At 38.3% G+C, this 21169-nt stretch overlaps 1 protein-coding gene across 1 annotated transcript in view; it reads right to left on the bottom strand.

Moving 5' to 3' along the window:
• Window positions 1-21169, bottom strand: part of DAAM1 (dishevelled associated activator of morphogenesis 1) — a 163338-nt gene that overhangs the window by 40268 nt on the left and 101901 nt on the right. The window contains exons 4-12 of the mRNA XM_045566390.1: window positions 13302-13373; window positions 8006-8100; window positions 5798-6131; window positions 4739-4849; window positions 4517-4620; window positions 3232-3298; window positions 2883-3000; window positions 2309-2447; window positions 1961-2019 (exon numbers count right to left, since the gene is read on the bottom strand). Coding sequence (XP_045422346.1) covers window positions 1961-2019; window positions 2309-2447; window positions 2883-3000; window positions 3232-3298; window positions 4517-4620; window positions 4739-4849; window positions 5798-6131; window positions 8006-8100; window positions 13302-13373 — 1099 coding nt within the window. The remainder of the gene's footprint in view (window positions 1-1960; window positions 2020-2308; window positions 2448-2882; window positions 3001-3231; window positions 3299-4516; window positions 4621-4738; window positions 4850-5797; window positions 6132-8005; window positions 8101-13301; window positions 13374-21169) is intronic.

Genomic DNA, 21169 nt, shown 5'->3' on the forward strand with positions numbered 1-21169 from the left:
GCCTTCCTCTCACAGGTTGTTAGCCTTTGACAAATCTGGCTGTGCCTCTAAATCACCCGAGAAGTTTTAACATTTCATTTTTACCCCCCAGGCCCTATTGCAAGGAGTCTACCCTGTAGCTCTGGGGTGGGACTTAGGAATCTGTGTTTTCAAATGCTCCTTAGATGATCTTGATGCGATGCCAGGTTTGGGAAGCTTCAGCCTAAAGAACTCTCTCCATAAATGACACCCATTTACTATCCACTCACTATGCTTTTATTGAGCACTTTCTGCGTGTGCTGCACTACAGAGAATTCTCCTCAAATATTCTCCACTGTTCAGGTCTATAGACCTTTCTGTCTTCTTACATGTGCCCCACTTAATACCTGAAGTGCTACCTGAAGCTTCCAGAAAAACATTAATTTTGTCCACACTCTCTCCTCTTTCCCACTCTACCCCTGGCTTCACTTCAAACCATCCTGTCTCTCCCACAGCCCTTTCAGATTCTCTTTGTACCACCTAAGCCACCTAAATCCTGTAACAGTCGCTGTCATTTATTGTACAACTAGTACGTGCCAGACACTATGCTAACATTCTTATATTTGTTTTGTCATTTAGTCTTCACAAAAATGCTGTGAGTTAGGTTTAATTCTCAGGTTGCAGAGGAGGAGAGTGGGGGAGAAGTGAGGACATGACTTAGCCCACCCACACAGTGAGTAGGGGCAGAGTTGAGGCTCAGACCCAGAGCCCAGACAGCACCTGACAGATATAGGGATTCAACACATAGTCACCGGGTGAATGAATGACTCCAAAGCTCATGTCCTCAGTACTCTCTTCAACTTGCACACTCGAGTCTCCATGCTCTACAGTGTATTCCCAGAATATCCACTTGCTGGCCATTTTCTCTTTGGTTTAATCTCTCTTAACCCTAACTTTTAGTCAATGTTTCTATTCTTTCTATAGCAGTTTCTGGAAAATTTATTTTTAAAAATGTATATGCAACATCACTTATTTGAGAGCAATCTCCTTATGAGGAACTTGTAACATAACACTTCTTCACATTGGGTATTTTCCACTGTCAGTGGTGGCCTTGCTTTTCTGCTCAAAGGAAAAGGACAAATGGATGAGAGAAAAGGAAATGCTTAAGCATCTCTTAGACCTTCTTTTCAGCACATTAAATATTGGGGTGAGTGGTACTGTATTTCATTGGCTGTGAATGAATAACTTGGACAAGGAAAAGGAAGTCAGTTAACCAGCATGGTGAGAGCGTAGTGGCCAGGAGTGTAATTGTTTTCACAAAGGGGCCAATTTGAGTTTGCTATAATATATTGAAGAGGGGAGGAAAGTTATGTGCATTTCAGTGAGTGGTTGGCACAGTGATGGACACAAATGTCTCTCCTGTCATTTGGTGCTGGATAACAATATCAAGGACATACTCAAATGCTCACTAATAGCTGGCCTGTTAATGTTTCATAATATATATCTCTGCAATAGTCACTGATTTTCTGCATGATTTCTCTTTTTATAACTGGAGCCAAATCAAGGTCATGGAGAGAATTGGGCTGCTGAAACCAAATGGCCTATTCTTTTCTTTTAAAATTTTGGGTAATCTTGAGTGTCCCTTATTATATTTCTTAAGCCCCAATATGCTTTAAAGAGCCATTATGGAGTGGAGGAAGAGTTTGGATGATTAGTGGTTAAGAAAATTTGAATTAATATTGGACAGTAAATGCTACAAGCTTTTTAAACAATTTACATGATTCTAATAAAAGGATAAAATATTTGGGAATCAGCATGACAATTAAAATAGCTGGATTCAAAAAAAGCCCATGCAAAATTCCCTTAAGACATGGAAAAAGAAAGGCTGTTTGCACTAAAGGCAACAAGAAACATCGATGCAAATTTCCAAAATACATAGGAAGCAGGGTTACCCAATAACCAAAAATATGGCCTCTTCTCTTATCGGGGCCTCATCATTTACCTTTTCTCATTTTTTCTGCTTGTTCTTTCCATTGCTTAACTTCATTTTCATTAACCAACCTGCATAATGGTTAAAAGAGCATTCATTACAAAAAACATAAAAGGTCCGCTGCTAACTGCATTCTCCCTATGTACAAAAATAGTCTACTGCAGAGAAAATCCTCAGTGCATGCTTGAAACCCATTTAAACCCAGATGTTACTTATATATATTGCATGTGTATGTGTAGTAACTCATATTTGACCCCTAGAACATTTCAACTCTCCCAGCTGTTACTGTGAAGTAGAATAAAATAACTGTCTTACATTGTCACCATGATCTCACAGGCAACAGAATAAGAAGAGACTTACATTCGTACAACATTCTTAATATTAAAGTTTTCCAAAGGTGTGGAGTCAGGGTCTTGTCCTTTGTCATTCTGGATAACTATTTGCTGTATAATTCTGTCTAACAGTAGCCAGTACTGAACGGTGTTGCCACTCCTCTTGTCTAAAAAACAAAAGAATAGTGAAAAAAAAATTTTCAATTTGTTTCTAAACTAAGACATATATTTTTCAACAGTGGCCACCCTTGGAAGCCACAGAACCAGAGAGATGTTTTTACAACACCTACACCAACACTTTCCAAAGTTTCTGGAATTTTGACATGCAATGATCACTTATTGGATTGAGAGGCACTCTCTCCCCCTTTCTAAATGTGTCATAAGGCATAGGTTTATTTTTGAAATCAAAATTTTAATTCATTTCACTTTGAGAGTTTCGTAAAAACCCCTTAAGCTGTGCAGAGACACATCGGGCTGTCACAAAACCAAGGCTCAGAATCCCTGGTGTGCACTCAATCTAATCAGCACTTGTCAGAAGACAGAGCCCGTTGGATGGTGTCCAAACATCCGACAGTGCACGTGTAAGTCACAGGCACACTCACAAGGCATCTGGAGGCAGTGGTGCAGGATGGACATGAAGTGAGGGTACGCTTCACTATGCGTCAGCCGCTTCCTCGTCAGCTCAAACATCTGAGTTGCACTTTTGGTGTCTATGTGAACCTATTTGATAAGAAAAAAAATCTAAGTCAAACATCCAAGTTCCTCAATTCCCCCAATGCAAGGTAAGTATATTTAAGGCAAACAGAAAATAATCCTGCCACTTAGGTAACCAAACAGAACTCTGATTTCACTTACAGGCTACACTGGTCCATGTCAACTCTACAAACACATTATGAGGGGAAAATTCTGTGTGCTGAGGGGTCAAATCAGAGTAAGTATAAGCATACGTACCAGTTCAAATCTTTTGGCAAATTCTAGTTCATCTTCATTTCGGAGCATTTCAAAAAAGTCTAAATGCCTGAAAGATAATTAAAGAAAAGTTATTAAGTAGAACATTCTACAAACATAGGTGCATAGGATTCAGGATGTTAATACTAAAGTCCTTCCTGAATTTTCAGAGATATCTCTGAAAGAAACAAGGTAACAAAATTTGAATGCCTTAGCTTAACTATGTTCTAAGGAAAAAAGATACCACCTGAATGAAATAAGATCACAATAAGAGAAACATTTAAAGCCTAAGGTGCCTAGTGCATAGTAGGCAATTAATTATTAATTAATATTTAACAAATCTAAAAAGAATCAAGTCCAGATTCCACTCAAAGACTCCCATGGAAAAACAAGCCTATATAGCTACACTTAACTTGCCACTGAATTAAAGATCACAAAAGAAATGTTCATGCCATTCATTTATTCAAATATTTACTGAGCCCCCATTATGGGTTCCACACACCGGGGACACATTCTGTGAAGACAAATACATCAGGGTAAGGGAAATAGAAAATGACGTGAGGTCAGGTTAACAATGTCCACGTAGTGGTTGGGAAAGGCCTCTCCTGCAGGGAACAAGCAACTTGGACATCTGTGAAAGATCTGTTGAAGCTGAGGAATTAGCGAGTGCAAAGGCCCTGATGCAAGAGAATTTTTGACATGTTCACAGAATGTCAAGGAGAGGAGCATGCGGGAGTGCATGAAAGGAGGAGAGGAGTGGCAGAAGGAAAGATGTGAAAGCTAGTAGGCATATCTTAGAGATAGTAAAATGATTGCAAACGAGCAAATTAACCGGCAGTGAACATTAACATTCACAGAATGCCTATCACAGGTGCTAAGTGACTCCATAGGCTGTACAATCAATTTTCACAAGAGACCTGGAAGATGGTTGTCATTATTGTCACCATCACCACTACCACTCTACATTTTTTACAGGTATAAAAATAGTAAAGTTCAGAAAAATTGAGGAATTTGACCAGGATAAACAGAGGTAAGAGGCAGGACGAGGACAGGTTACAGATTCAGGTCTAATACCAAAACCCACACTAAGTTCTCGCCACACGTGCTGCTTCTTTCACTGACAAAGTCTTACTATTATAAAAACGTCATTAGCTGAACTAACATTCTGGTGCCAGCTCCTCATGTCGCAGACGGGGCACAAGCAGTCTGCAGGCTGGCACTGGATAAGGGCTGTACCACGTGTACGCAGAAGGCATAAACCATTTCAGATCAGAACAGTTTGACTTACCTATCTAATGTTGAATTTTCATGTTCCCTTAATTTATCTATCACAGGTTGAATTCCTAACATCAGAAATTCATAGCGAAGATGAAGTCTGAAGTCCAAACTCTCCTAAAAGTCAAAGCATAATGAAATACATATTTATGGTTTTTAGATTACATAGTAATCATGTTTTAAAATTTTTTATTTAATGATGTATTTTTAAAATTATAGTACAGAAGGTCCTTACCACGCCTGCACCTTGGCTTAGCACTGCGTTGATGAAGGACATGATGGCCGTCTTCAGGCTCACTTCATCCCGATAGCGCCCAGTGCTTTTATCCAAGTCATTAATTAATGTCTGTCAAGGATACAAATATAAAAGCAAAGGACTGCATCATTACTTCCCTTATTCTCATTTTGTGAAATTTTTTATACTTAGAAGTTAACTTCTATTTTATTTTATTTTTTTAGAGACAGAGTTTTGCTCTATCGCTCAGGCCAGAGGGCAGTGGTGTGATCATAGCTCACTACAACCTTGAACTCCTGGGCTCAAGTGATCCTCCTGCTTCAGCATCAAAAGTAGCTAGTACTATAGGCATGTGCCATCATGCCCAGCTAATATAGTTTTTATGTTTTTATAGAGATAGGGTCTTGCTATATTGCCCAGGCTAGTCTCAAACTCCTGGCCTCAAATGATCCTCCCACCTCAGCCTCCCAAAGTGCTGGGATTATAGATATGAGACTCTGTGCCCAGCCAGAAGTTAACTTGTAAATGCTTATGTTTAGTCAGAATTACACTGCTCCATAGAAAGCCATCATTTTTTTTCCTTAAGAATAGTCCTAAAAATTCTATTTCAAAATCCTTACATCATATATGTTCACATATACATGTATACAAAGTACAAAAGACTTTGCTTCATTACCTCTGCTTGCTTTTTACATTTGAGTAAAAATACAGTGACATAATCTCATTATTCATAATGACCCTAAATCAAGAATGGCAATCTATAAAATTATCAGGGAACAACCCATTTGGTGGATTCAAAAGATGTGTGCTATATAACATGTAGGATGCAGGGCCACATTTTCAAGTTCTATAAATCTAAAATCCCAGACTGATCAACTGTAGAAAGTATATTCTATTTTATGGTACTTAAACCTAAGAGGAAGTGAATGTTTGAAGTTACAGTGTGAGTAATCAACATAGGAAATCTCAAGTAATGTTTGCTCTTTAGAGCCAGAAAAAGCACCTGTTTAAGCAGAATGAAAGAAGGGGTGAATGAAGACACGCCAAGGGAGCACCCACCTGGAAGCGGGTTCTTTCACTGGCGTACTTCTGGTAGTGCAGCATGGCCTGCAGAACCTTCTTGTGGCCCCCAGGAACCAGGCACACGGCGCCCAAGATTTCCAGCACGGCCACTTTTGTCTTAATGTTCTCTGTGCTCAGACTCTGAGCAATTACATTAATACTCTCAGAATGAGCCAGGACGTGAGCCCGACCTTGAGAGTTGTTCATTAGCGCCTTTATACATCCAATGAGAGAGGTATGTATTCGAGACTCTGAGGTCTCGTAGTCCATGGTCTTTAGAAAGTTGAGAATACATGACAGGCCATCCAAGTCGATGAATCTGGTTACAAACCTGTCACAAAGAGAAGTGTGTCAGACTTAAGTCCCTTTGGAGTTTTGTAATAGTCCTTAATAGAAAAGTCTGGGGAGCAGGGAGAAGCAAAAAGATTTAGTTCTGGAAATAGCCAAAGGCTTACACTGATGAAGTCTTCTTAATTCTTTGCCTCTTCCTTGGCACAGACTCAATAGACAAATCTAACCAGAAGTGTGAAAAAAACCTCCATTTGAGGTAAATGCATCTCAACTGGTACAAAGAACCCATTAACAAATCATATATCCATTAAAAAATCAGGAGCAAAGAACACTCAGAATGCATATCTTGTCTTGGGTTAAAATCATCTACTGATCCTGTATTACTGTAGCATCTAGATCCCATGGACTTTTATGTGCTGACCACTGACCCAAACCAACTATCAAGGAAAGTCAAAGGACATCCTTAAATTCTAGGATATTTGCTTGTTGAACAAATGATAACCTACATCCCCCTAAAGTTTTGTACCAAAACCCTTCTTCTGTATGACATGCTAAATGGGATGGGATCCCAATATATAAAACACAAAAAAGCAATACTTTATTACTGTACATTGATTTTATTAATAGTTATAACACTTAGGAACTATAAAGCCAACCAATGAGAATAATTCACAATGCACAAGTGCACATTAAAACCCCTGAAAAGTTCTGAAGGAACACTGATTTAGTTGGAACAGTCTAGATCTCCCTCATACAACTGTATAGTATTTTTGATGAATCAGTAGATTATTTTTAGTTTGCATTTTATAGTCAAATAAAGAAAGGGAATCTTAATTTTCTAGCCAATTTCATCCAATCATGTGACTCAGATGTAGCTATGCTCATTAAACCAGCTGACTTCATTCATACATAGCACCTGTGCTACTGAACTGTACCTGTAAGAACCCCAGCACCTTCCCAAATCCGAGAGGCATTAATGGAAAATGAAAGTGCGGCAGGCACACAGTGGAAGCTGATCACCAGAGACGAAATGAATCACTGTTGCCAGAATGTCTGCTCATTTTCTGTTTAATAATCATTGTTTTGAGATATAATTCCCATGCCATAAAATTCACTATTTTAAAGTGTACAATTCAGTGCTTTTTAGTATGTTCACAGAGTTGTGAAACCATAAACATTACCTAATTTTAGAACACTTTATTCACCCCAAAAAGACCATTTTCCCCTCTCCCCAACTCCTGGCAGCCACTAATCTATTCCAGACATTTCATATAAATGGAATCATAGAATATGTTGTCTTTTGTGACTGGCTTCTTTCACTTAGCATAATATTTTCAAGGTTATTCCATGCATGTAGCATGCATCAGTACTTCATTCCTTTTGTAGCCAAATAATATTCCACTGTGCAGACATATCACATTTTATTTATTCATTCATCAGTTGATAGACATATGGATTCCTTCTACTTCTTGGCTATTATGAATAATGCTGATATGAACATTTGTATACAAGTTTTTGGAGGGACATGTCTTCATTTTCCTTGGCTATACATGTAGGAATAGAATTATTGAGTCATATGGCAAAACTATATTTAACATTCTGAGAAACTGCTCAACTCTTTTCCAAAGTAGCTGCACCATTGTACATACCCACCAGCAATGAAGAGGGTCCTAATTTTTCTACATTTTTGCCATCATTGTTAAAGTCTCATTTTAATTTTAACTATCCTACTGTCTGTCTGCATACCTTTTAATTGAAGAAAACCACTTTATTAAATGTTCAATGATTAAAGTATTTTATTCGTAGTTCGATTGCATGCATTTAACTTAGGACTTCCTGCAAGGTTTGACTACTGCAGAAAAAAGGAGGGAGGAGGGAGAGGAGAAAGGAACATGCTACCCAGGGAAAAATTACCTCATTGGTTTTGTCCTTAGTGCTGTCTTCAAACTCTCTATAGTTTTACTTCTCTCTTCTTCTTCTTCCTTCTCTAAAGCCAGCAGAGATTTTCTCTATGCAAAGAAAACAGAAGTTAATTTTCCAAATTCTGTTTTAATTACAGTACAATGCAGATATAGATTACTTGATACTTCATCTGAAATATAAATAATCAATAAATCTACAATTAAGATTTACTGCAAGTCAAAATGTAGAGTAATACCACCAAGAATTTCACAAATTTGTTATTTCTACTATAAGTCCTTCAAATTTTAACTAAAGCTTTAAGGAAAGGTTTAGAAATCTTAGTAGAGATTAAATTGCTCAAGTGTTTGTATAACTACCCTATGAGTACATTCTAATGTAGACATTACTATTTATGTTTGATAGAAAGAAGATTGGACCTGTAGTTGAATACAACATTCTGGCAATTAGATTTAATAACATATCAAGCAGAGGTGGTGGGCAGCAAACTTCCCACACTACCGCTCCTATTCCTCAGCCTAAAAGTGTAACCAAGACCACAGGGAATTTGTTACATCAAATTATTTTTTAAGAGGAACAATTAAATTTGACCTGATACTAAGGTGGACAATTCCTTCAGAGTAAATGCTTAACTTCTAGAAATGATCCAACGTCGTTTAGAAATCAGAATATGGTGTGTGTGTGTGTGTGTGTGTGTGTGTGTGTGTGTGTTCTTCCTACTCAGGGGTCTGCTAGAGCAGTTCTGCTCAAACTTTAAAGTGGTTATGAAAATCACTGGGGATCTTGTTAAAACTTGGACTCTGGTTCAGTATGTCTGGGGTGAGGCCTGAGATGTTACATTCCTGACAAATTTCCAGGCAATGCTGATGCTGCAGGGACAAGGCTCTAAGTAAGAAGATCTGAGTTGATGTTATAAAGTTCTGGATGCTAACAAGGTTTATAGTCTTTTCCGTTCCTTTTCACTCCGTGATCACCTACTTGTACTGACGTATTTCCAGTCTTAGGGTCCTAGGAGCCTCCACCCAGAGAGCTACTGGTCCCTTTGCTTCATCCTGTTCTGAACACGTGCTTGTCTAGTCTCAATTGTTTCATCTGCTACCAATTCAGATGAAATGCTTGGCTGGGAAACAGACTGGGGTGACTGTATTGAAAAAGAAAAGCTTGGTTCTTATCCATGGGTCTCAATGTTCCAGCCTCTCCCTTTCTTTCAGGACCACAAATCATCAAGGGTGACTTTATTTTTTTAAATCAATCGTATCAGCATTAAGTATAAGAACTAAATGTTAACTAAAACTTAAATCTTCATAATGAGAAGGGTAAAGCCCAAAGCAAATGAAAACATCAGTATCATTTATGGCAAGTGAAAATGAAAACCACTGGAGTTTTTTTTTTTAACTTGTTATTGTATTGCCTCTGCTAAAGCTGTCCTCTTGCTGATGATGCGCCTGGACAGCTGTCACCAGAGGATGGTAGCGGAGGAAGCTGCATGCAGAAATAGCCAATAAATTCCTTCAAAGCTCCGTGAGCCCCATCCCCTGGAAAATTCAGCACAAATCCAGCCAAGTGCATTTAATCTCCAGTGGCACAGCTGAATTCGCTCGGACTCCTAGTCAATCACTTTGAATCTGCAGCTCAGAATCAAGCCTTTTATGAATATTATTCCTTGTTCCTAAGCTTAATGACATAAAACTATCCCCAAATTAGAGACTACACATTTGCTTGTGGGTCACTAACACCAGAGATTCATGTATTTATCTGTTTAGCAATCTCAGGGAGAGTGGAACATTTGAATAACAGCAGACTACATTAAGTCACTCCCTAGTGGAGTTGCGAGATTTACGAAATGTCAAAAGAAAATTGAATTGGAACTTTCTTTCCCAATACTGTATAAGGAACATTACTTTTCTCTCAAAACAGAGGAGACTATGACCTTTTCTGTATGTGATACAATTATATTTGAATCTAAGACTGAATTTGTTGTGTTGAGAAAACTGAGGATATGTAGATAAACCTGATATTCTAATATGACTTTTTAAAATAAAACAATTTATATAAAATCTCAAGTTTTCAAGCTTCACATTTAGGAAAAAGGTTTAATTTGCAGCTTTTAGTAGATAAGGGAGATATGCCTACATTTCTGAAGATGACTGCCATGCCAAATACCTAGTATGCACCTAGTCATACACAGGACAGGCCTGTGGAGGCCTTTTCGAATGCTCTATGCACTTACTAAATATGTGCTCATTTGAGAAGTGGGCAAAGGACAAAGCACATCCTCATAGAGGACCTTCTTGTCAAAGCCTCTGAGGCTCACACTGGAATGTGCAGGGCTGAGAGAGGTGCATGAACATGGCACAGAAATCATTCCCGGCCAGGAATCTGGAACTAAGCTCCCATTTGAAACATTTCCTTGGTGTAAAATCAAGAAGCCAGCTCATTAAGTATACTGATCCTCACCTTATATCCCTCTTCCTTGAGAAAGCATAGAGATACTACATACCAAGAAAGCTCAGGTCCTTCTAGAACCTGTTAGGCTACTCTCCTTTATTATACTATTTTTCCCTCTTTAAAAGCCACAGATCACTCAGGGGTCCTTTAAAGAACAAAGCTTTCTCGTAATGAGGCTTTACACAAAGTAACTGAACTTGTTCCACAAAAGCCTGGCTTCACAGACCAGTAAGTGCTTCAGTTCTCAACCTGCGCTGTTTATCAGACTCTCCAGGCATTAAAGAAAACAGATGTCTGCCCCACCTCAGAGGGGCAGAGAAGTGGGATTACCGGGCCTCTTTCACGTGCCACAGGGTTTTAAAAATCGAGCTAGTAAGAGGCAAACTGGAAAGGAGTCTTTGGGCTGGGACTGATAGGTCTAAATTCCTAATTAGTTGACCACTTCCTAATTGGATGACCTTGGGCAAGGTAACCTTTCTTAAATGTCAGAGTCCTTATCTATAAATAGCACTTACAGCATAGGGTGCTAGGATTTAAAACATGTAAAGTGTCACCTGTCATGTGAGGCACACTCAATAGCAGTAGTCACTGCTGATGCTGCAGACAATGGATGATGACAATGTGGACAAATGCCCCTTCAACAACTTCCTAAAGAGAGAGCCAGAGTCTAGCTGCCGAGCCATGAAAGAATTTGGAGGAACTGTGTGTCTTTCTATTCCCCAAGGGACAATGTCTCAGGATTTCTGCTGTGTGTTGTCAGTAATTCTCCAGTACAGATATCAGGGATTAAGCAGAACTATGCAAGGAGGTGGTAGCAACCAATATGGTGAGAAAAACAGAAAACCCAGCATAGGGTTTCTGTTCTCATCAGGTCTCCTTGTTCTTTTACTTAAGCAGAAGTGTTGAGGCCTCATTAATTCACGGGCTGTTAGTGCCTTTTACCTTTGACCCTGGGGAGATAGATGCTGGCTCAGTCCTAAAAGGAACATTAGAAAGCTGTTAGGCATTTGACACATAAAAGATAGCAAAGTCACTGACAACTTAACAGCCTTGTGATTCTCTTGGGAAGGATTTTGGATTAGGAACCAAATATGCCGTAATTAAAATGCAGAGACTCAAGAATGTAGCAAAGACCAGTCCAAGGATCTGGATGGAAGAAAAAGGAGGCTCTTGAAGAAGGTCCACATTTAGGCACATCGCACACCCTGTAGCACAGGAATGAGCCAGGTCTATTCCAGACAAGGCAGGGGATTAAGTCACTAAAGGACAAATTAATCTAACTGTCCCAATATTTGAAAAAAGGAAAAACCATAGTACTTAGTAATTCTCCATTTACAGAAGGGAATTCATTAACAAAGAAGCAACTTCTCTTGTTAGACATCAAACAGCGCTGACTTAGAGAGATGTTTCTTTTTTCCCCTAACAGTCAGGAGCAAGAATTCAGAAAATAGCCTTTACATGAAGGAAATGTAAATGGCTCCAAAATATTATTGTTTAGGTGGATGCACAGAAAATCCCTGGTGGTTATCACAAATCTCACATTCTGTTAGCATATTCATACGAATGCTGAGATCACCCTTTTCTCATTTTTTGGCATTGTGTAGGATGCCTTGAATAAGAAGGATATGGTTGTTATTTTCTGTCCTTTTCTGCTATGTGTTTAGACTAGAAACCCTTGGGGCAAAACCTCATACAGTTTCTTCTATTATTTATACAGCCCTGTTCACATTTACCAGGTTGTTTATTATTCACTGTATGACAGCAAAAGAAGCATCTTCAAAGAAAATGCTGAAAAAAGAGGAAGTTACTAAAAGTCAAGACCTCTGAAAGTTTAGCAAACGTATGAATAATTCATATATTCAGTTTTTAACTTTTGCTGTAGCAGCAGAATATTAGACAATTTGAAATGTTTGCTTTAAGTAATAAGAAATTAATTGTCCATAAGGACTTTGAGAAGGTGAGAAAGAGGTAGAGAAAAGTATTATGGAAGCTACCATCTACTTGGATGTTAAACTCAAAGCTGAATATACAGATTGACTCTTAAAATTATGTGTGTGCCCCCGGAGGCAAAGACTGCGTTCTACTGTGGGCAACCTCTAATTTTTATCAACAGCAACAGGATTTAAGCTACTAAGGCTCAAATCCTGTTCTGCTGCGATTTTTAGCTATGATCAACGGGTGCCCCTCAAGCAGCTCGGAACGCTGACATCATAGAGGCGTCCCTGTGATCACAATTCATATCTTAGACGTTGAGCATACATTTTAAACAATTACTGAACCAAAAATCCATGGATCAAAGATTTTCCAAGGGCATCTCAGCACTATTATTATGTCTTTTCATTAAACCACTTACTCCATGAATTCCTTATCTATTATATAAGAGTATCCTGGTCCCCTGTAAAGACAAAAAGCCAGGAAATAACAGGTTCCCAATAAGAAAGAAAATGAAAGGAGTACAATGAAGAAATAGTTTGATCATACTATTTTTAAATGGTATTACTTTTAAAATAGTGCCGCTATAACAAAGCTCCAAATGATCAGTAGGAGCAATTGCACATTAAAGTTGAACACAAGCCAGATTTCAGATTATGTTTCCTCTTATAATATTAAGCTCAATTATATTTTAGTGTGTGCTGATTTTATTTAAAACATACTGGAAAAGTCATGTTGCCAAGTACCACTCCTGTCCTCTTTCTTTGCTCAACATTGAGTGTTTAGGATGGAGTTTGGAAAGGTAATGACATTTGGTAGGTCTCAATCGAATTTATTGTGCAACTGTGTACTAATTTGGTACTAGACTTGCATTTTAAACTGTGCGCCATAGAACATAAAGTATACCTACAGCAGCCATGGAATTGAGCTGATCGATGTAGAATTCAGGCCAACTTGTAGCTCCCTTGTTTTCTTCCTGGTCCTAAAAAGGAAGAAAAAAAAAGGTGACATAGTACCAGATGTATACACAGCACCAGAAGCACATCTGACTTGCAGAGCACCTAGACAATGGCCCACACAGCCATTATTAGATGACACTGGGACAGGAGATATTTATTTTTAAAGGTTGGCTTTAAATCATCAGACGGTTCACTTGACCAAGGTGGTCTTCCCAGTCCCATTTCCACAGAGAGCACTGAAGTCTGAGTTAGGTGATCAAGGAGAATTTAAATGGGAGCTCAGACACGTTGTGGTGTGAAGCTGTTTTCCCCAGGGGCACAATGACACTGGGAAGGGCACAGAGGACAAATGATCTCTGGGTCGTATGTTACACTGACAGCTGTACTGCTAGAAGACACATCTGACTTAGAATGACCACCTGATTCAGCCAGCTGTTAACCAGACTTTTTCAGTTAGTTTATTCAGATTCCAGCAGATAGTAAAAATTTTGAAGAAGGGTTTCATTTGATGTGGCCAAAACCAGGTACTCCTTCAGATGAAGAGGTAGAATAAAGCCTGACATTGAATGGAAGGTGGTCAAATGGACACACATTCCCATGCTGTGACAGCTCAAGAGTTTTGACAGAAAATGCAGCACCTCTGAGTAAAAAGGAAGAGAAACCCAGGGAATTTGGGAGCCCATTCCTAAACCACCCTAGCCAGTCTTGCGCCTCACAGACCAAGGTGACCTGGAGCCAGCCCCTGGGTCCTCTGGGCTTCTGTGGATGGGAGATCTGTGCTGGCCTGAACCCAAACCTCAAAAAAAAAAAAAAAAAAAAAAAAAAATCTGTCGGCTGTGGCCTTTGCTCCACTGGAGCATCGAGCCCATCAGAAGATGGCATTGTGGTCAGCGATTCCTATGCATTTTTGCACACCTGTATGACTGCGAGTCATCTGTGTGATCAAACAGACCTGAAAGGGAAAATGTCAGCTTTTCTGTAGCCTCACTGTCAGAGAGCATCTCAGTACCCTCAGCATCGCCGTCCCCGTGGGGAAGATGCTGCACCTTGTACGCGTAGCTGCTGCTGCTAACGAGGCAGTTACTACCTGCTCTGTTTTCACATCTCAGTTAGTAGAGCTCCAGTTCTTGCTGTCAGAATCCCAATGCTTGGGAGAGTGGTTTCAAGGCGGGGCTTTTAATTTCAGGCCTATACTGTACCTCAACAAAAACACTCTATGCAAATCTTTCCAGATAGGTCTACACAGGTGGGATAAAAAGAAATGTAATTTCAAAACTATTTTTTTAAGTAGTCACAACAAGGGGGCAAAGTAACTATTGCTGACAGTGCCTTAAAAGCTGGCAGTAACTGATATCTGAACCCGGGCAGTTGTGTGAACTTCATCTGAAGATTGAACAAGCCAGATGATGGGGACAAAGGCTACGGCAGTGGCTTTGAAGTTAGACTGGATTACACTTTCATGGTTTTCAAAAGTTGAGGAAATCTGATGACTTTTTAGGAAAAGCCTTTGATTATAATTTAACATGTTACTAAAATAGCTATAGTGGTAGTATAAATGCTGAATCCTTCTTTCCTCTTAAAAGGGAGTATTAAAATTAGCACAACCCTGCTGGTACCAATGCATTTAACAAGCCAAAACTCGCAGTGATAGTCAATGGTATTTGAACCTATAAAATAAAATAGAAGGTGCCAGATCTTTCCATTCCCCCCAAACTAGGGCAAATTTCCAAAACTAAAAACAAAATCAAGTTGCATGTTCGTAGTCTCATGAGAGCCTATCTGTTGTAAGCTTAATATTCATGGTTACAGAACAGAGACCATTTTGGAAACTGAAGGTTAGTATATAGAGAGAAATCCTTACATTTTGGAAATGTTTTAATAATGCAAACAGATTAAAAGTATACCTAGATACCATAGTCAAAATGAGGGGAAGAGAGTTTCATTTTTATTTCACATGCCTCAGTGCTGAGAAAATCAAAGGAGCTAAAGTATGTGAAAGTTTCTTGTCAATGTACTAATTGTTATCACTGTTACTGGGGGTGATGCTCTGAGTTTGTTATTTTGGCAATGCATCGCCAGTTTCCCCTGTGTGATCCTGGGCTTTCCATACAGATGTGTGCTGTGGTAGCCAAGGGAAACTCCCATCTGTGAGCCAAAACTCTCCTACATTGCCTGGCTTTTTAAGTGTCTGTAGCTGCGTGGAGGCATAGATCAGAATGAGATGAATGCAGTTGTTCTCGGGCAGGGATAGTGGGGGAATCTGAATATTAATTATTTTATTATTTCTCTAATCCAACTCTTCCTGTTTCCTTCAGAGGTTGACAGACATCTATAAGGGAATATTCGCGGACAAGATTTCCTGGTGGAGGCAGTTCACCTTTGATGCTTTGCCTGCACTCACTACTGTTTTAACCTCTTTTCTAGGTCGTCTACTTCGCTCCATTATCCCAAATTCTGGGGGTGAGGAGGGCCCTTTGCTAGAAAAGGGAACTTGTACAGCACAGAGGACCTTCAAGGACATTGATTTTTTTTTTTAATCATCCAACTCATTTACAAGATAAAGAAATACAGTCTTTCAAACCTCACTTCATTTCCAACTGGCACATTTTTCATTCTGGATCTCTGATCAGTGGCTAGAAAAAATTCCAGGAGATCCTCCCTCATCCTCTTTAAACTGCACAAAGGTACATTTATTTTTCTCAATATCACTTTGCCCATAAGAATAAATTTTGCATCGTTTCTTAGTTTTCACTCTCTCTGAGGAAAATATTCACAGCTATAGCCCTGATTCACTGTCATCTCTATCATCTCCAAACTGTCTGTGTTCCACTTGTCTCACCGTCAATAGACAAGCATTTGAATCCCTTAGCCACTTACTAGCTATGTGACTTTCGAGCAAGCAAGTTAAGTAAACTCCTTGTGACTCAGTTTTAGGTTCCTTATGTGCAAAATGGGTGCCTACTTCATAGGGTCTCTGTGAGGATTTAAAAAGTTAACACACATAAAGAAAGCACTTGGAATTCTACACACAGAACATGCTCAGTAAATGATAGCTATGATGATAACGACACTACTGCTCCAGAGTCTCCAGTTAAGGCTATTCAAAGTCCTTGTTACTGGGACCAAAAATTGGAGCAACTATTTGGAAGTAAATATTGGTAGTCATTGTTCAAATTTAAAGTGCATATAACCTTTGACCCTGTAAATTTACTTTCAGGAATTTAGTCCATAATTACATGTTCACACTTGTACAGATATATGATCACAAATACGTTTTACTGTAGTACTATTTGAATTAATTAACAAATAATTAAAGAAAGGAAACAAATATATGGAGAGGGGAATAGTTGAATAAATTTCTATGTAGCAGTAACAAAGAATGAAGTAGAATTACATAATGACATTAAAAATGACCAAACATATTGTCAAGGGGAAAACGCTTCAGAATATTATTTCCCATTTCTAGGGAAAAATATGTGTACCCTATACACAAACATTTCTAGAAATATAAATAAAACTTAATAATGGCTACCTCTAGGTAGAAGGAAGGGTATTTTTTACTTATAAACTTCTACACAATTCAAATTTTTATTTTACCAAGAACATACACTATTTTCACAATAAAAATAGAAGTTTTAAAGTATTATGTATTCTGTGAGGACAAGAGTTTTGTTTTTTCTGATGTTCTGTTTAACATGAACTACATCAAGACCCTTCAGCATTTGGGATGTCTCTGTCCTCCACTCCTGGGACACCCTTCCACCTCCTATGGGAAATAATTAAAAATATTTCTCTACTAATTGTCTTCACTCAGTGGATTTTCTATTCCTAAAACACACTATAACCCCAATATCAACTGTTTATGCAAACAAAGAAACTGTGATTTGGGACAAGATTTATGTACCCAAAGCATGCTAAAATTTTCTGTTTCCACACTTACATATTTGGAAATTTGTGAAACAAATGATTTCTTTGTAGCAGCTTAAGTCTTTCATTGATGTAAGTGGGACTCAAAATATAATCATAAAATCAAATCTTTAAGTAAGATGAACTTCTTTTGAAATTACCATAGGACACTTTCTTAACAGGATTATTTCCCAAATTATAATACATAAATACTTGGAGAGTTTTCCTTCAGTTTAAGATGCTCTTAGTAAGGCCCAAAATAGGCTGAGCAGAAGGTCAATCAATTGTAAAGGACATGCTCTGTGGTTGTTCACTGGACCACAAATCACAGGCTGAAACAATGTTCACTTGGCCAACTAAAGCCATAAATCTCCACGTGTGCTGTTACAAATCCATGAGGTTCTTAGCATTTATCAGAAAAGACAAGCTCTTTCACTATCCAGGTTGGCTAAAAATCTAGCAATGTATAATAGTACCATCATCTCAAAAATGGCAGAGATATATTGAGGTTTAACCAAATGGATTTCAACAGCAGAAGGGTATTATTTCACTATGACTTAAAAGAAATTTTATTCTTATCATTTTCATTACAGAGGAAGGCAACTAATTACTAATAAAAATCTATTCCATTTGCAAAGAAAATGCTATTAGAAAATTCAAGTTAACCGTAATCATATATATTAATTAGTATCAAGAAATTCCATCCCTCGTAAATGAACAAAATAGTCACCTCTTTGCATTACATTGTCCCTACTATTCTAGATATCACAGCCCAGCCCCACACACTAATGAATACAACACACGTTAAATAAATCCACTCTATACCTAGAATTTTTATAGAAAACTAAGCAGAAAGAGGCAGTTAGGCCAAAATAGTTTATTTTGTTAGGTATATCTCCACAATGTGTGACACCTAAGAGAACTCATATGACAGGGAATAGGTGCCAGTGTGAGCCCAGGTCCAAGCAAAAGGGAAGGAGGAACAGAGAGGGTAGAAGATGTAAAAATATTTGTGGGAGGCCTTGCTAATAACTTAGGCTAACTTTCCCCTCTGGCTCAATAATAGTATAAATAGCATCTTCTCAAAAGATGGCCCTGATGCAGTGTGAAACAACCTGGAACAATGAAGGGTCAGCAAACTTTTTCTGTAAAGGGTCAGACAGGAAATATTTTAGGCTTTGTAGATCACACAATCTGTCATAACTATTCAACTTTGCCATTGTGTAGTGCGCAAAGGCAGTCATAAAGTGTTTCAAATTTGGCCAATAACCTGGACTTTTTCTAGAGAAGCACTGACCTGTCATGCCTGCAAAGTCCACCTTCTTGCCAAGCTCACTGCTCCCTGAATGTAGTTTAATCCTACTTTTAAAAATAGCATAGTATGTAAAAAATGACTATAGTGCCCAAAGCAATTACAGATTCAATGCAAAATATCAATGTCATTTTTCACAGAATTAGAAAAAATAATCCTAAAATTCATATGGAACCAAAAAAGATCACCAATAACCAAAGCAATCCTAAGCAAAATGAGCAAATCTGGAGGCATCACATTACCCAACTTCAAGTTACACTACAAAGCTATAGTGACCAAAATGGTGCGCTACTGGTATAAAAGCAGACACATAGATCAATGGAACAGAATAGAGAACCCAGAAATAAAGCCATATACCTACAACCACCTGATCTTCAGCAAAGCAGATGAAAACATACACTGGGAAAAGGGTACCCCATTCAATAAATGGCGCTAGGAAAACTGGAGAGACACATGCAGAAGAATGAAACTGGATCCCTGTCTCTCACCATAAACAAAAATTAATTCATGATGGATTAAAGACTTAAATGTAAGACTTGAAATAATAAAAATTCTAGAAGAAAACCTAGGAAAAACTCTCCTGGACATTGGCCTAGGCAAAGAATTTATGACTAAGAGTAAAAAAGCAAATGCAACAAAACAAAAATAAATAGGACTTAGTCAAACTAAAAAGATTTTGTACAGCAAAAGAAATAATCAGCAAACAGAGAACCCACAGAATGGGAGAAAATATTCACAAACTACACATCTGACAAAGGACTAATATCCAAAATCTACAAAGAACTCAAATCAGCAAGAACAAAACAACTCCATTAATAAGTGGCCAAAAGGACATGAATATTTTTCAAAAGAAGGTATACCAATGGCCAATAAACATATGAAAAACACACAACATCACTAATCAGGGAAATGCAAATTAAAACCACAATGAGATACACCTTACCCTAGTAAGAATGGCCATCACTAACATGTCAAAAACAATAGATATTAGCATGGATGCAGGGAAAAGGGTACACTTATACGCTGTTGGTGGGAATGTAAATTAGTACAACTTCTATGGAAAACGATATGGAGATTTCTCTAAGAATTAAAAGTAGACCTACCATTTGATCCAAAAATCCCATTTCTGGATATCTACCCTCCAAAAAGAAGTCATCATATAAAAAAGACACCTGCACTCATATATTTATTGCAGCACAATTCACAATTATAAAGATACAGAATCAACCTAAGTGCCCATCAACTGATGAGTGGATAAAGAAAATGTGGTATATTAATATCTATCTATCTATCTATCTATCTATCTATCTATACACACACACCATGGAATGCTACTCAGCCATAAAAAAAAAAAATGTCTTTTGCAGCAACTTGGATGGAACTGGAGGCCATTATCCTATGTAAAGTAACCCAAAACAGAAAACCAAATATAGAATGTTCTCACTTATAAGTGGGAGTGAAACTATGGGTAAACATGGTCATACAGTGTGGTATAATGGACACTGGAGACTCAGAAGGAGGGGAGGGTAGGATGGAGGAGTCAGGGAAGAAAAATAACCTATTGGGTATAACATTATTCAGTTAACAGGTACACTAAAAGCCCAAACTTCACCACTATACAATTCATCCATGTAACAAAAAACCACTTGTATCCCTAAATCTATTGAAATAGAAAGAAAAAAAAAATAACAAAATATCATAGCATCTTTACGTCCTTTAAACTCTGATATTTGCCTCCAATTCTTTCTACCTTGTTCTTTCCTTGAGGAAAGAAGAACTAGGAGGTCCACAAACCTGGGCTCCTGAGACTGTTGCTTCCCTTACTCCTTTCAACACCTACCTTTAATCCCTAGTGGTGGGCTAAAACTATATCCTTTATCTGAAGCTTGCCAAAGAAAGGCAGTTGGTTTCAGAAAATAATTCTTATGTTGTCACATTTCAAGATAGCCATGTGGTCCCTGGGACTGCCAATCCTGGTTACATTTTTTGGCCACTGCCACAATTATATATCAAGTGCATCTGTTGCCAAAATCCGGTTGGGCACACACAAAGAATAATTACAGAACAGCAGCTTCTTCATCTGCCAGGAAATCTAACACCTCCTCCTAAGCCTCAGAATGTCAGTCATTTTTCCGGAAAGACTGGAGGATGACTTGCAGTAACAACGGCTTTCATATTTAGCATTTGGAATCATGGAATAGAGTAAACAACCTTTCCCATTTTTCCTAATGTTATAAAATACCTGCATGTTTTTAAGGCAAGCCATCACAGAATTCTATTACAGCTGGTCTTTGACCTTAGAGACAACCTAGTCCAAGTTTCCTCTCACAGGGGTCCCTTATAAGGTCACCAGCAGGTGATCCATCATCTGCTCTCTGAGAAGCCTTCCAGGGGTCCACAATCTTTTGGAACTAGCACTCTCATGACTTCTTAGAAAATTCACCTCATACTGAATTGACAGAAGTCTCCTTATAACTTCAACCACTTGTTGGCCTTAGTTTTGCCCTTGGGAACTGCATGGAGTAAGTCTAATCTCTCCTAAGAACAACAACCCATCAACTACTTAAACAATTTGAATAAAGTATATACTCCCCAAATACT

This window comes from Lemur catta, chromosome 1 (genome assembly GCF_020740605.2).
Source record: "Lemur catta isolate mLemCat1 chromosome 1, mLemCat1.pri, whole genome shotgun sequence".
Taxonomy (NCBI): Eukaryota; Metazoa; Chordata; class Mammalia; order Primates; family Lemuridae; genus Lemur; species Lemur catta.